The sequence below is a fragment of the Octopus bimaculoides genome, chromosome 4, assembly GCF_046866305.1.
Source record: "Octopus bimaculoides isolate indiv1 chromosome 4, ASM4686630v1, whole genome shotgun sequence".
In the NCBI taxonomy this organism is placed as follows: Eukaryota; Metazoa; Mollusca; class Cephalopoda; order Octopoda; family Octopodidae; genus Octopus; species Octopus bimaculoides.
In genome coordinates this window covers 128,857,400-128,870,742 of record NC_142931.1, presented here as the reverse complement: position 1 = coordinate 128,870,742, position 13,343 = coordinate 128,857,400, and the positions used below count along the sequence as shown (strand labels likewise).

General features: G+C 34.8%; 1 protein-coding gene across 2 annotated transcripts in view; it reads right to left on the bottom strand.

The window, feature by feature from the left end:
- Positions 1-13,343, bottom strand: part of LOC106867540 (synaptophysin) — a 185,024-nt gene that overhangs the window by 141,033 nt on the left and 30,648 nt on the right. The window contains exons 1-2 of one of the 2 annotated variants that reach the window (XM_052967478.2): positions 8,355-8,753; positions 2,846-2,911 (exon numbers count right to left, since the gene is read on the bottom strand). In XM_052967478.2, the coding sequence (XP_052823438.1) occupies positions 2,846-2,911; positions 8,355-8,363 (75 nt within the window). In that variant the 5' untranslated portion in view covers positions 8,364-8,753. Of the gene's footprint in view, positions 1-2,845; positions 2,912-8,354; positions 8,754-13,343 lie in introns of those variants that run through there. The other variant, XM_014912438.3, reaches the window with a different exon arrangement.

Below are 13,343 nucleotides of genomic sequence, written 5' to 3'. Positions count from 1 at the left end.
TGTGACAACTTGCAGGGCTGCCTACTGGGCCCTAGCAGCAGGAAATTTAGACAGTGTCACGTGACAACTTGCTGGGGCAGCCTGCTGGAGCCTAGCAGCAGGTATAAAAAGGGGAATTTGACAAGACAGTCAGTTGGACGCTGATACTCGTTGATGCTGCATTGAAGAGGCTAGTGAATAGAAGAAAGAAGACATACACCCAACACCAGAGCTGAAGACACCTCCGAAAGGGGGGGGGGGCACGTCAAAACGGTAGAGGAGTAGGGGCTGAAACCGGACGTGGTTCCTCCTGATGATGTCTTGAGCTAACTGGATCCTATAAAGGAGCTGTTGTGGTAGCAGACCACGAAACATGGTTGAAATTCCTTCTTCCTGTGAAAATTTATATGATCCTTATTTAGGTGTAGAGGAATCGTCTCCTACATTCCATACATCCGAAAAAAAAAAATGAGACGTCACTTTTATTTTAATTTTTTAATCTTTTTTGTTAAATTTTTTTGCTTGATTGGTGGTTTCTGAGTTTACACAGGTATTTCAGGAAGTACTGAAGCTAGCAAATTCAAATCCTATCTATCTATCTAGCTAGCTATTTGTTTATGTGTGTGTGTGCGCGTAGGTGGGTCTGTGTGCTTTAAAATTTTGTTGTATTATCAAATTATTTGGATGCTAAATGCAAGGCGCAAACTCTATTTGGCATATCATAGGGTGAGCGAACTATGGGTTACATTGAAGTTCAAACTCAACAGAAATAGATTTACACATAGCAACGACATTTGGTTCAAATACTGGTGGCCATAGGTATCGATAATTTTAGTTCTATTAGTTATTGATAGGTATTCTTTTATTCTTTTACTTGTTTCAGCTATTTGACTGCGGCCATGCTGGAGCACCGCCTTTTAGTCGAGCAAATCGACCCCAGGACTTACTCTTTGTAAGCTTAGTACTTATCCTATCGATCTCTATTTGCTGAACCACTAAGTTACAGGGACATAAACACACCAGCATCAGATGTCAAGTGATATTAGGGAGGACAAACACAGACACGCAAACACACACACACACACACACACACACACACACATACATATATATATATATATATATATATATATATATATATATATATATATACGACAGGCTTCTGTCAATTTCCGTCTACCAAATCCACTCACAAGGCTTTCTCTGTAGAGAAAGGATACAGTTAATGAATCTGGCCTTGTAAACACATTTCATCAAGCCTGGAGTTTGAAAGGCATGATTAGAACTCAGAACATAAAGAGACAGAAGTAATTACTGCAAGTCTTGTATTGCAACGCTACTTAACTTGCAGTACGTCTTTCACTGATAATATGTTTGTTTTCTTTATTGGATACGATGAAGATAAATTTCTTACATAAGCATGAAATCAGAAATTTGAGACGAAGAGCAAAGTTGACCATGGCATGATTTGAATACAGAACAAGAGCAGTAACTAAATATTTAATACCACAGGTCATTTTGTCAATCCAATATTAATGAAAATAACGAAAGTTTTCAAATGTAAGGGAGATAACAACGATGTCCTGTCGGATTCTATCCTTTAAGAATATTGCAAAATTGACAAAGATTTCTGCACAATAAGAACACAGTGCAGAATTATGGTCTTTAACTTTGAAGACATCATGAGCTAGTTCATCGGCAATAGCTGTCTATGAAATTACTGAGGGACATGTTGCATTCTGTATTAACTCGATGGCAATCATATAACTGCATTTATTTTGTTATGGGATAAAATATGCAACAGACACTAAGATATATTTACTCTTTTCTATTGAAAAACTTTGCCTATGTATTTCAATTAATTAATTTTGAGAGAAGTCAAACAAGAAATTGGAAGGATTTAGTAAAATAAAATGTTTTACATAAGATTATGATGGAAAGTTTTAATTTCGATACCAACAGTGTTTATCTTTTACTTTTTTTCAGTTATCAAAAAGATCAAACAATGAACATAAAAAAAAAGTAACAACTGCTATTTTTTTTCCTGTCGTATGTGAGGTTTGTTTCTAAAGCCGCTTCTTTTACAAATTTCCACAGATTTGGGTGAAAGACACAACGCCCCTTGGATAAAATGAAAGCAGCTAAATGTGTTGATTTTCACAGAATATATGCTTTACAGTGAAAGATGCATAAACACTTCAGTACTGCATAGCTGGTGAAACCTATTCAGACACTTGTCTTAAACATCACGTATTAAACCTCGCAAGATGTATGCTTCAGTCCCATATCAACTTCAACAAAATATTTTATTTGGTTACTTTGTAATTTGTAAAACAAAAATCTGAATCATAATTTAATGAAAATAAAATTAACAAAAAAATTCATTATCGGCTTTCATAAGATAGTTGATTGGATTTGAAAGAAAAAACGAATGCATATCTATATTTCAAATGCTCATAGTTGCAGTTATCTAATTTGTGGTTAGGTCACAAATAGATTAGAACATGCAACCAATCTATATTTAATGCGCTGCATTGATTGAAAATATTTACACAGACACACACATGTATGTTGTTTCACCCCTCTTGAAGTCTGGTATAACTACAGCTTGTCTGTCTGTGTACAGTTTTTTTGGGGGGGAATTCTTTTAAAGCTTGTTGGGCTAGCACCCATTCCAGGGCCTCCATAGTTGGGGGAGAGAGTAAGGAGGGAACCAATTTTCAGATCAGAGACTTTACCCAAATGCTTACAACAGGGTGAACTCAGCTAAAAGGCATTCAAGTGCCTGATAGTGGTGTTAAACTAAGTTGGGGACTAAGTCTACCAGTCATTACATATCAATAGAGATACAAATATTATAACTTACCCATTGGAGAGGTTTGATAATTCCTCTGGGTTCTTTGAGGATATTCAAATCCCGGATTGGTACAATCTGCAGAAAGGAAAAACAGGAAAAGAATTTAAAAAGGAATAATTTTCTTTAAGACAAATTTGAAATGTATCAAAGAAACAATGAGTCCAGTAAAAAACAAAAATTATATTATACAACAACTAGAAACCATCAGCAACATTCGTCTATCCAAAGATGTTCTTTGAGGGCTCTTGTAAATTCCATCTATATCATTTCCGATATATTTCATAGAACTCAGAATAAATGACAAATATCAGTCACACAAATGCAATTATATTGGATAACATCATCACCAGTCTATAATCCAGCAGCACCCACAGCAGCATATTGGTTGAGAGGACAGCCTCCCCAACCACCCCACTAGTAGCCAGCTAAGAATTTAAGAAGATATTGGATTGCCAGATAAATCCATTCATTTTTTTTTTCCTAGTTATTTTAATTATTATAAGGTAAAATTTATTCAAATTATTTAAAATTGCAAAAGTTGTAAAGGAAGAATAGAGCTGTAAAAAAAACACTATGATAAAAAATAATTTTTGTATTAATTCAAATAACATTACAAGGAAATGAACGAGTTTATCTGACAACCCAATAATAATAATATTTTAATATCTGAGATATTACCCAAATACGACAACTTTAACACGAAATAACTTCTAAAATACAAAATTTTGTCAAAAACACTAAGAGTAAACCATGTTCTATGTTATACATTCAACCACTATCCAAAGGTTCAAACTGTTTAGTTAAGCAGTTCGGCAAAAGAGAGGCCGATAGAATAAATACTAGGCTTACAAAGAATAAGTCCTGGGGTCAATTTGCTCAACTAAAGGTGGTGCTCCAGCATGGCCACAGTCAAATGACTAAAACAAGTAAAAGAGTAAGAGAAAGGAATTAAACACATATAATTGTATACCCTGCTCATACTGGACAGACTACAGAAGATACTGCACTAAGTACTGCTTTGTTTAATCTAGAGTGTTAAATTCAAATAGTGAAATGGAGACAGAGCAAACAAAAACTGAACTTCAACTCCTACCACCCACTGGTATTCTGTTTTGAAGAGTATGAATGAGGAATATTAAACCATAATTGTATATATATTTTTTCTTTAGAAATACTGTTGCTACATTTGAAAGTCATATAAACCATTTATTATATAGAGGTTCAATTAAATTGATTCTTTACTACAACAAAGAGTAATAGAATGTGATTAGTCATATACATGCAACCAAGTCACTGGTATTCTATCAGTTGTTAATTGTTGAAGAAGAAAGAGTTAATTAAATAATAACTGAGGTTCTTTCAATATTATCCAGTCCACTACCATACCTTGTCCCATGATACAAACCTACTCACAAACCATTTATTTTGTTCATATTTAAATTAGAATTATATTGAAAATTCATGATTATATAACTTGATAATAATAAACATCTGTCACCTGTTGAGTTCTAAATTCTAGCTTAATGTAGTAATAAAATATAAGTTGCATCTATTTTACTAATCCCTTTTTATATAGATTCAAGCTTTATTTTGAGAATCGATTGAACTGTAAAGGTACTTTGTTGTTAGAAATACGGTTGCAAAAAGATTAATAAATGTCAAGTAGGATTATCAGTCTGAAGCCAAAAATTTCAAGATCTAACACCATTTTAACGTCCATTTTGACATGGTGTTATGGGATGGAATAAAGGAACTCTTTTTTTTTTATGACTTAATTAGGTAGGGTAAAGCTTATCATTCCTTTTTGAATTAGCTACACACTCCACTCCCATGTTAGAATATCACAGAAATGTTGCGAGAGAGGTAAATGACCAATCGAATATGTATTATCGAACGAAGATAATTATCATTTATGAAATCACATGATCACACAAGAGTAACCTCCCTTCAAATGATACTATAAGCGAGATAACTATTGCAGCGAAGAAGGTGTTTATAAGCCATTTAAGAGACACAAAAACCGTTAGATTCGCTTCAACATTTAGATTTAATTTACCAAAATATTTTCGTCGCTTTGAGACCGCGACTTGTTCACTGACAAAATTCCGTGCTGCATTTTTGTTACTTTTTAATTGATAATTCTTGTTGCTACGGTTAAGTCGTCCCGAATATTCTCATGTTAAATAAAGCAGTACTTTCAGAAATAACTATTTAAAAAAAAATATCTTCCATGCTACATAATAGAAGTTCCACGTCACTGATAGATCAGTGAGACGATAGATGATGTTTAAATTATAAAAAATGCTCAAAATGCTACATAAACAGTTCACTACAAACTTTTAAGTGTTTGCAAAAGATAATTAAATAATTATCAACTTTTAAATTTCTAACTGTTGATAATAGTAACTATATTCTAACAATCAGCACAACTCATCTCAATAGAATGTTTGTCTACAAGCCAAAATATTCAAAGTTAATATCTGGTCAACAACACAGTGCAGTAACCTTAACAACTTAACTAACACTGATCATATCCACCTATGTGAAAATACAGCAGACCAGTGATTCCCAACGTGGGGAATACGCCCCACTGTGGAGGCACGTGGCTTAGTGATTAGGGTGCTGGACTCATGATTGTAAGATTGTGGTTTCGATTCCTAGACTATGCGACATGCTGTGGCTCTTGAGCAAAACACTTCATTTCACTTTGCTCCAGTCCACTCAGCTGGCGAAAATTAGTAATCCTGTGAGACTGGCGTCCCATCCAGATGGGGATTTTATATGCCATGGAAACTAGCCCTTATGAGTTAGCATGACATGAGAAGATAACTTTAACTTTAATTTTTGCATATGCTCCATTGGGGCATGGGATACAAATTTTTTTTCTTCTTTTTTCAGTCTTATTTGGTTGAGTGTGGCTTTAGTGCTGTTGAAGATTTGCTTCGAGTCAAGAGGCACAGACTTGAAATTATAAAACTTGGTGATTTATGGCTGAAGCTAACAAAATCGTCTCCTCAAATCAAAGAAATCTGCTGCACTCACCAGGTACAAGGTTCTCGTTAAAGTGATTCACTTTATTTTCTCTTAGTCAGTAATGTACTTTTTTCGTACTCAGTACTTAATAAAAGAAATACAGGTTAATTCTTTTGTGTTATAAACAATTATGATAATATATTAAAAATAAATTTTCTTTTTTTCTACCCACTGGTTGGGCATACATTTTTCTAGAAAATTATAGTAAGGCTTGGTGGGAAAATAGGTTGGGAAACACTGTAGTAGACTCTGGTCAACAATGGCAACACTGTATAAATGACAAATATTTTGTTATAATGTTGAATTCAAATTCTACCATAATTATTTATTCATATAAGAATTTGCCCCATAGGATTATTTGGTTCAGACAGAATTTGAAACCAGTTCACATTCACTAGGCAGAAACAGTTGATATTGGAGTTGAAACTAATGAGAGAAATTTTACCCTGAATGTTACTTAGAACAAGACAGATTCTGCCAAACTGTGGTAGATACACCATACTTCCAGACACATCACATGAAAGATAGACTCTTTACACTATGATTCCATACTGTAATGGGGGGGGGGGAGGTAAATTCTCTCACTCTCTTTCTCTCCCTCTCATGTGTGTGTAAAACCTTGTCTTGTATATGCTTGAAAGTCAAGGCTGCAAATGAATCCATTGTTGAAAATATTGGTCAACTTATTTGTACTGTCATTAAATTTATCAGGATATTATTAAGTATTTTAGCTGCCTTTCCGTCATAAAATGCCAACAATAAATTGAGCTAACTCCATAAATACAACAACACTCAGCTATTCAAATGTAAAGCAGTGAAATATTATTGTAAATCAATATTAATAAATATTAAATGTTTATTTGTGCCTTTTTAACTGATGGCAAGCAACAAACATTTATGTATCAAATGCTGAGTCACAAAGAAAAACTAACATGTTCAAAACATTTCATTTTGTAATAATTTCTACAAATGTCATTATATCTAATTTTGAAATACGATTCTGCACCATCTCCTTCAACATAAATAAAATTTTCCATTCTGGTTTGAGTTATGTGGATAACCCACTTCTAAACTTACTCATCTAAGAGGTAAGACTCAACTTAAGCTCCACAAGTCACTATAGTATTCCAGTTTCTACTGTCACCACTCTCCCAAAAGATAGACCACAATCATGTTTTGTACTGAGAAATTGCCTCTCAGCAATCACATACAACTCCTTCCAAATCTTTCAAATTCAAGCTGTTGTCACTAGCAGTACAGCTTGAACCAACGAAAGAGTTTCCATGTAATTATTTGATCTGCTACAACTAGTAGTCAAGTAGAATTTCAAATAACATCAGTATTCATTTTGTGTCCTTGTAACAAAAAAAAAAAAGCCCAGTTGTTTCTGCTTAGTGTAGAGAAATCGGTTTCACATTTTGGCACAAGGCCGAGAATTAAGGGGAGGATGTATATCGATTATATGAACCCCAGTGTTCAACAGGCACTTATTTTATCAACTCTGAATGGCAAAATCTACCTTGGCGGAATTTGAACTCAGAATGTACAGACAGACAAAATGCCACTAAGCATTTTGTTCGGTGTGCTAATGAACCTGCCATCTCACTGCCTCAGGGTTGAAATATCAACTAAGAGTTGCATGCAAGTTAAGTTTCCCAATATAAGCCGAATCCTCTTTTTAAAAATGTTGCAACAGAACATAAAACTAAAGATTTAAACAATGGAGATGCAACTGTTTGCTCAACTTGCTAGAAATAGCAGTCAAATGTATCTTAAATCACACTCTATTGTCTTGAAAAAAAAAATCACATTGGGTAATGTGATTCTGGGTATACTTTTATTTGAAGAAAAAACCAAGATGGTCAGAGCTGGAATGTCTTTAACCATAGCCCTACTTCTTCGGGGCTTTGAATAGTTTGCTCTGAAGGAAGAAGCAGTTTATGGCCTCAAAATGCCATTTAATATCACTTAGATTAAAGTGTTTTTAAAGCTCTTATTGCTTTCATAATAATGTTCGAAATGAAAAAAAAAACTGGATTTCATTTCCCAATGGACAAAATTAAGAATTAAAGCCATGGTCAACTGTGGATAAAATAGTTGAGTGGACAAGATTTTTGGCTATTTAGTCTCAGTTTATATCAGTGGTTCTCAACCAGAGTCCATATACGATTGGGATATGTTCAGGGGTCCACACAAGTAAAATAGTAAATTGAGTCCACAGTAGTATTTTATGGGTCCAATGAAAATATTTTGCGTTAGATGTTTTTATTACAAGAAACAGTTAAGTTTCTTTCTCTAGCATTTTACATAGTTCAGCCTACACAGATGAATGCATGATAAACAAAATAGGAATTTTGAAAGAAGTATCTATAAAACTAGTTTTTGAACATTGAATGGCTATGGGGGCCCACTAGAGTAAAATAGTAATCAAAGGGGTCCAGAGATAAAAAAAAAAAATGATTGAGTATCACTGGTTTATATTTACCGTAAACATTTTGTTGTCTTGAGCTTGACAATTTGTTCTAAAAGATTCAGTTCAGAGATTAAATTCCATTCAGTTCAGTTTAATGATATACCAATGTTAACGGCAATAGACTGACATCTAGTCAGTGGAAAGTTTGTCTCCCTTGAAACTATAATGGATGCTGGTTAACTACATTAGTCAACAAAGAATTTGTCTCGGGAAAAAGAATACTTGTATCTTATATGTTTTTGCATGCAGAATTTTAAAATAATGTCAAATTATCTGTATCACCCACAGTTTCTCTGTTCCACAATATCCCTCTCAGTTCCTGTTATGTGGGCTAAATTTCAGTTAAGCTGTTGAAATGTGAAGCTAACAGTTTAAGAAACACTCCTAATTTAAATGTTTACGAATAGAATTAACTTAATGAAATCATAAATCTAGCTGAGTCAATGAGTCACCGACGCTTAGTCAGTACTGTGTTTGAAGTGTAGGCATGTGATTGTATACCAAGTTCACATATTCCATTCACCTTCATAATGCCAAGAAACTATAAACATTGAAAACAACTTTTGTTATATTTGTGGGGACGTAGCATTCAAGTCACAAAGACGGCAATTCACGCCATTGGTTAAATAGTGCTATGAGCATTATTTTGACTGCAAAGTGGCTGACCAAGATAAAAGCTAGGCCCCTCATGCACGTTGTGTAACCTGTGTCAGGCTTCTAACTGCATAGGCCAAAGGTTCATGCCATATGCCTTTTGCCATCCCTATGATCTGGAGAGAGCCCAAAGATCACACTTCAGATTGCTACTTCTGCATGACAAATATACAAGGTATAACATCAAAATCCAAGCATACTGTAAAATATCCTAATTTACAATCAGCTGAGACCAGTACTTCACAGTCAACACTTACCTGTACCTGACCCCCTATCAGTCCTAGCCTAGAGTTTCTGAAAGTATTAGCATTAAATGGAGGAAAGGTTGTTGAAGAGGGATAAAAATAAACTTCTGAGAGAAGAGTTTTGTTGGGAATTAACAAATGTAAAAAAAAATAAAAGAGAAATATAGAAGTGGAAGAAACCAAAAGTATCATTTATATTAAGTGCCATTGACAAACATCTCAAAGCTGCTCAAAATCACTTGACACACAATTATTCTCCTTCTGCGTGTACCTGTGTGTGTGTTTTATTTATCAAAAAACACACACACACAAAGGGGGACGTGGGATAGAGATTAACTGAAATTTAATAATAATTTCCTAATTTGTATCTAGTTCATTTTAAACCACAGAATTAGAAAAAGCTATAAATAACAGTGTGTAAAAACTGGGTTAAAAACCTTTTTGGATAGAAAAGATCAAATGGTAGATGGTGTGGGTTCATGCCCCATGGGCAGCCCTCAGTTTTTTCTATTCAATGGGGTTTCTAACCCAAAATTTACATGCTGTTATTTATAGCTTTATCAACTTCAAGTTCTATTGTTAAACTGATTTATTTCACATCTCTCATATTATATATATATATATATATATATATATATATATATATATATATATATATATATACATATATATGAATTAAAAATAACTATGATAAGAAAAAAGGCAATATTAGTCTCAATGATAAATGTTATCTAAATTTTTCCAGAAAGAATGGAAGACAATGCCACACATGTTTTGGTCTTATTGGAATTCCTCAGTGAAACTGATTTAATTGTACTTGTTGAAGTTGGGATGAGAGAATCACAATATAGATGTAAAATATTTAACACTAGTTGACATTGAAAATAATAAGTGTTTTAAAGAAATACTCAGGAATTCCAGTTGTGAGAGTGTGTGTGTGTGTGTGTGTGTGTGTGTGTGCGTGAGAGAGATTTACTAACAACTAATAAATACATAGTTTGAAACTGTCCAATAAGTGTGGTAATGTGATACACAATAGTAATTCAGTGAAGTGAGTGAGACTGAGGGGACAACACTGGTGTCGACAATAAAAAAAAATAGAGACCTGACAATTATTCTGTCCAATGTCTGCAACAATATAAAAATCTATCTCACATATTTAACTCTCAATGGAAACACTATCAACAAAAGAAGAGATAAGAAGAAAACAAAGTTCTAAGTCATTTGCAGTAATGGTAAACAATATGTTGTTGAGGAAAGCAAGAGACGGGGGTTATATTAATGGCACTTAAAACTGGAAACACTACACTAATCATCATCATCATCATCATCGTTTAACGTCCGCTTTCCATGCTAGCATGGGTTGGATGATTTGAGTGAGGACTGGTGAAACCGGATGGCAACACCAGGCTCCAATCTGATTTGGCAGAGTTTCTACAGCTGGATGCCCTTCCTAACGCCAGCCACTCAGAGAGTGTAGTGGGTGCTTTTACGTGCCACCCGCACGAAGGCCAGTCGGGCGGTACTGGCAACGGCCACTGATATGTGTGGGAATTGGCTGTGTGGTTAAGAAGCTCGATTTGCAACTATGTGGTTTTGGGTTCAGTCCCACTGTGTGGCAATTTGAGTGAGTTGTTTTCTCTTATAGACCTGGATCAACTAATACTTGGTGAGTGAATTTGGTAGTTGAAACTGTGTGGAAGCCAGTCGTGTGCGTGCATGTATGTGTGTTTGTGTGTGAAAGAGAAAGAGAGAGCGTCTTTGTGTCTGCCCCACCACCGTCACCATTTGACAACTGGTGTTGATTTGTTTACAAACCCGTAACTTAGCAATTCAGCAAAAAAGATCAACAGAACAAGCACCGGACTTAAAAATAAGTACCGGGGTTGATTTGTTCAACTAAACTCTTCTAGGCAGTGCAGCAGAATGGGCGCCATTCAATGACTGAAACAAGTAAAAGACAGAAGATACAAGTCTAAAAGTTTATCTATCCACCCACCCAACCACCCACACACACACACACACACATAAAATTACAAAAAACAAATGGAAATGTAGTTAATACATGTAGTGGTGCTTATTCATTCAATGTTGATCCTTCATTCTGTCTCTATTCACAATTTCTCACAAACATACATTCTTTCAGGCAGCGAAATAGGCGCAGGAGTGGCTGTGTGGAAAGAAGCTTGCTTCCCAACCACATGGTTCTGGGTTCAGTCTCACTGCATGGCACCTTGTGTCATAGTGTCTTGTACTATAGCTTCGGGTCAACCAAATCCTTGTGAGTCGATTTGGTAGATGGAAATTGAAAGAAGACTCTGTGTGTGTGTGTTTGCCCACCACTACCACCATCGCTTGACAATCGAAGTTGGTGTGTTTATATCCCTGTAACTTAGCAGTTTGACAAAAGAGGCCAATAGGATAAGTACTAGGCTTACAAAAGATAAGTCCTGGGGTTGATTTGCTCAACTAAAAGCGGTGCTCCAGCATGGCCGCAGTCAAATAACTGAAACAAGTAAAAGAATAAAGGAATAAAAGAATGTTGTTCATCTTTTATTGCCTTTCAGTCACCAGATTGCAACCATGTTAGGGTACAGATCTCAAGAGATCTTAATCAAATATATCAAGCACAAAGTACTGAAGGCCGATCTCAAAACACTGAACCTTTCAAAGATGACAGAGGACCAGATGTGGCACATTGCTGTACTTGAGAAGACCTGCCCACCACAACAGAAATGGTGTGGGTGCTGGTACCATGTAAAAGCATAAGTACTGGTTCCAGTTAAAAAGCACTTGTGATGGTGCTACATTAAAGGCACCCAGTATACTGTAGAATGGTTTGTGTTAAGAAGGGTATCCAGCCATAAAAAACTGAACCAAAACAGACTATGGAACCTGGTGTGGCCCCTAGTCTTACCAAGTTCTTGTAAACATCATCATCCAACCCATGATGATGATGATGATGAATTCTGGCACTTAAGTACTACTTTATCAAACTCTGAGCAATGTCCACCTAAGCAAGATTTGAAACACTACACAGTATTTAGTCACTAATTCTTCAGTATAGAAAAACCAGAAATGCAGATGTTATCTTGTTTGCTTGTGTAGTTTAGCCCCTGGTCAACCTTGACTGAAGAGAGCAGATCAAAAAACCTTTTAGTCATGATGATTAAGTTTATTTATTTATTTATCTATTTATTTGTTTAGTCAAGATTCTAAATATAGATTACACCATCTGACTGTATCCTATTTTATATTTTTTTACTTTTATGATGGTTGAGTAAGATTTGGCTGCTATTTCAAGCAGATCGAGTGAAGATGTAGAGACTCATTTGTTGGCTCGATATATAACAATTTATTTCTAGAGGTAGATTCAGAATTTTATAATTATTATAGAAATTTGCCAACAATAACTAACCATCTATGACTTTTGATAATTACAAATCAACCTCAAATAAATCCCATTCTACCATCACAAAGAAGATAAAACTCTATTATTATTATCATTATTATTTATATCATCATCATTATTATATCATGCTTTTCCTTTTCCAGCCTGTGATCTTACAACAAACAGAAAGTCAAAGTAACAAGCCATATCTATTTGTGGAGAATTTCCTTACAATTATCCTACTGTTCACTAGTTACACCCTGTAATGAGGGCCAAATCACCAACACTTTGGACTTCCACACTGCTTATTAAAATAGTGATGGTATTTTACTATTTAACACAGATGACCACCATACCTGTCATTACTGTACTGATCACTACAGAGAAATGACTACCGCTATGTAACAGTAACTATGAAACACTAATGACCACCATACAATAATAGCCCTCATCTAGCTATGAGCATGATACTGTAATGATTACAATATAGATGTGAACATTATGTATCTATGGTCATCATATAGATGTTATAATATAGCTCTAACCACCATATTGCTGTGACTACAATACATTTATGACCTCAACATAGCTATGATTATGATACAGTTATGACCTCAACATAGCTATGATTACAATGAAGTTATGACCTCAACATAACTATGATTACAATACATTTATGACCTCAACACAGTTATCATTATGGTACAGTTA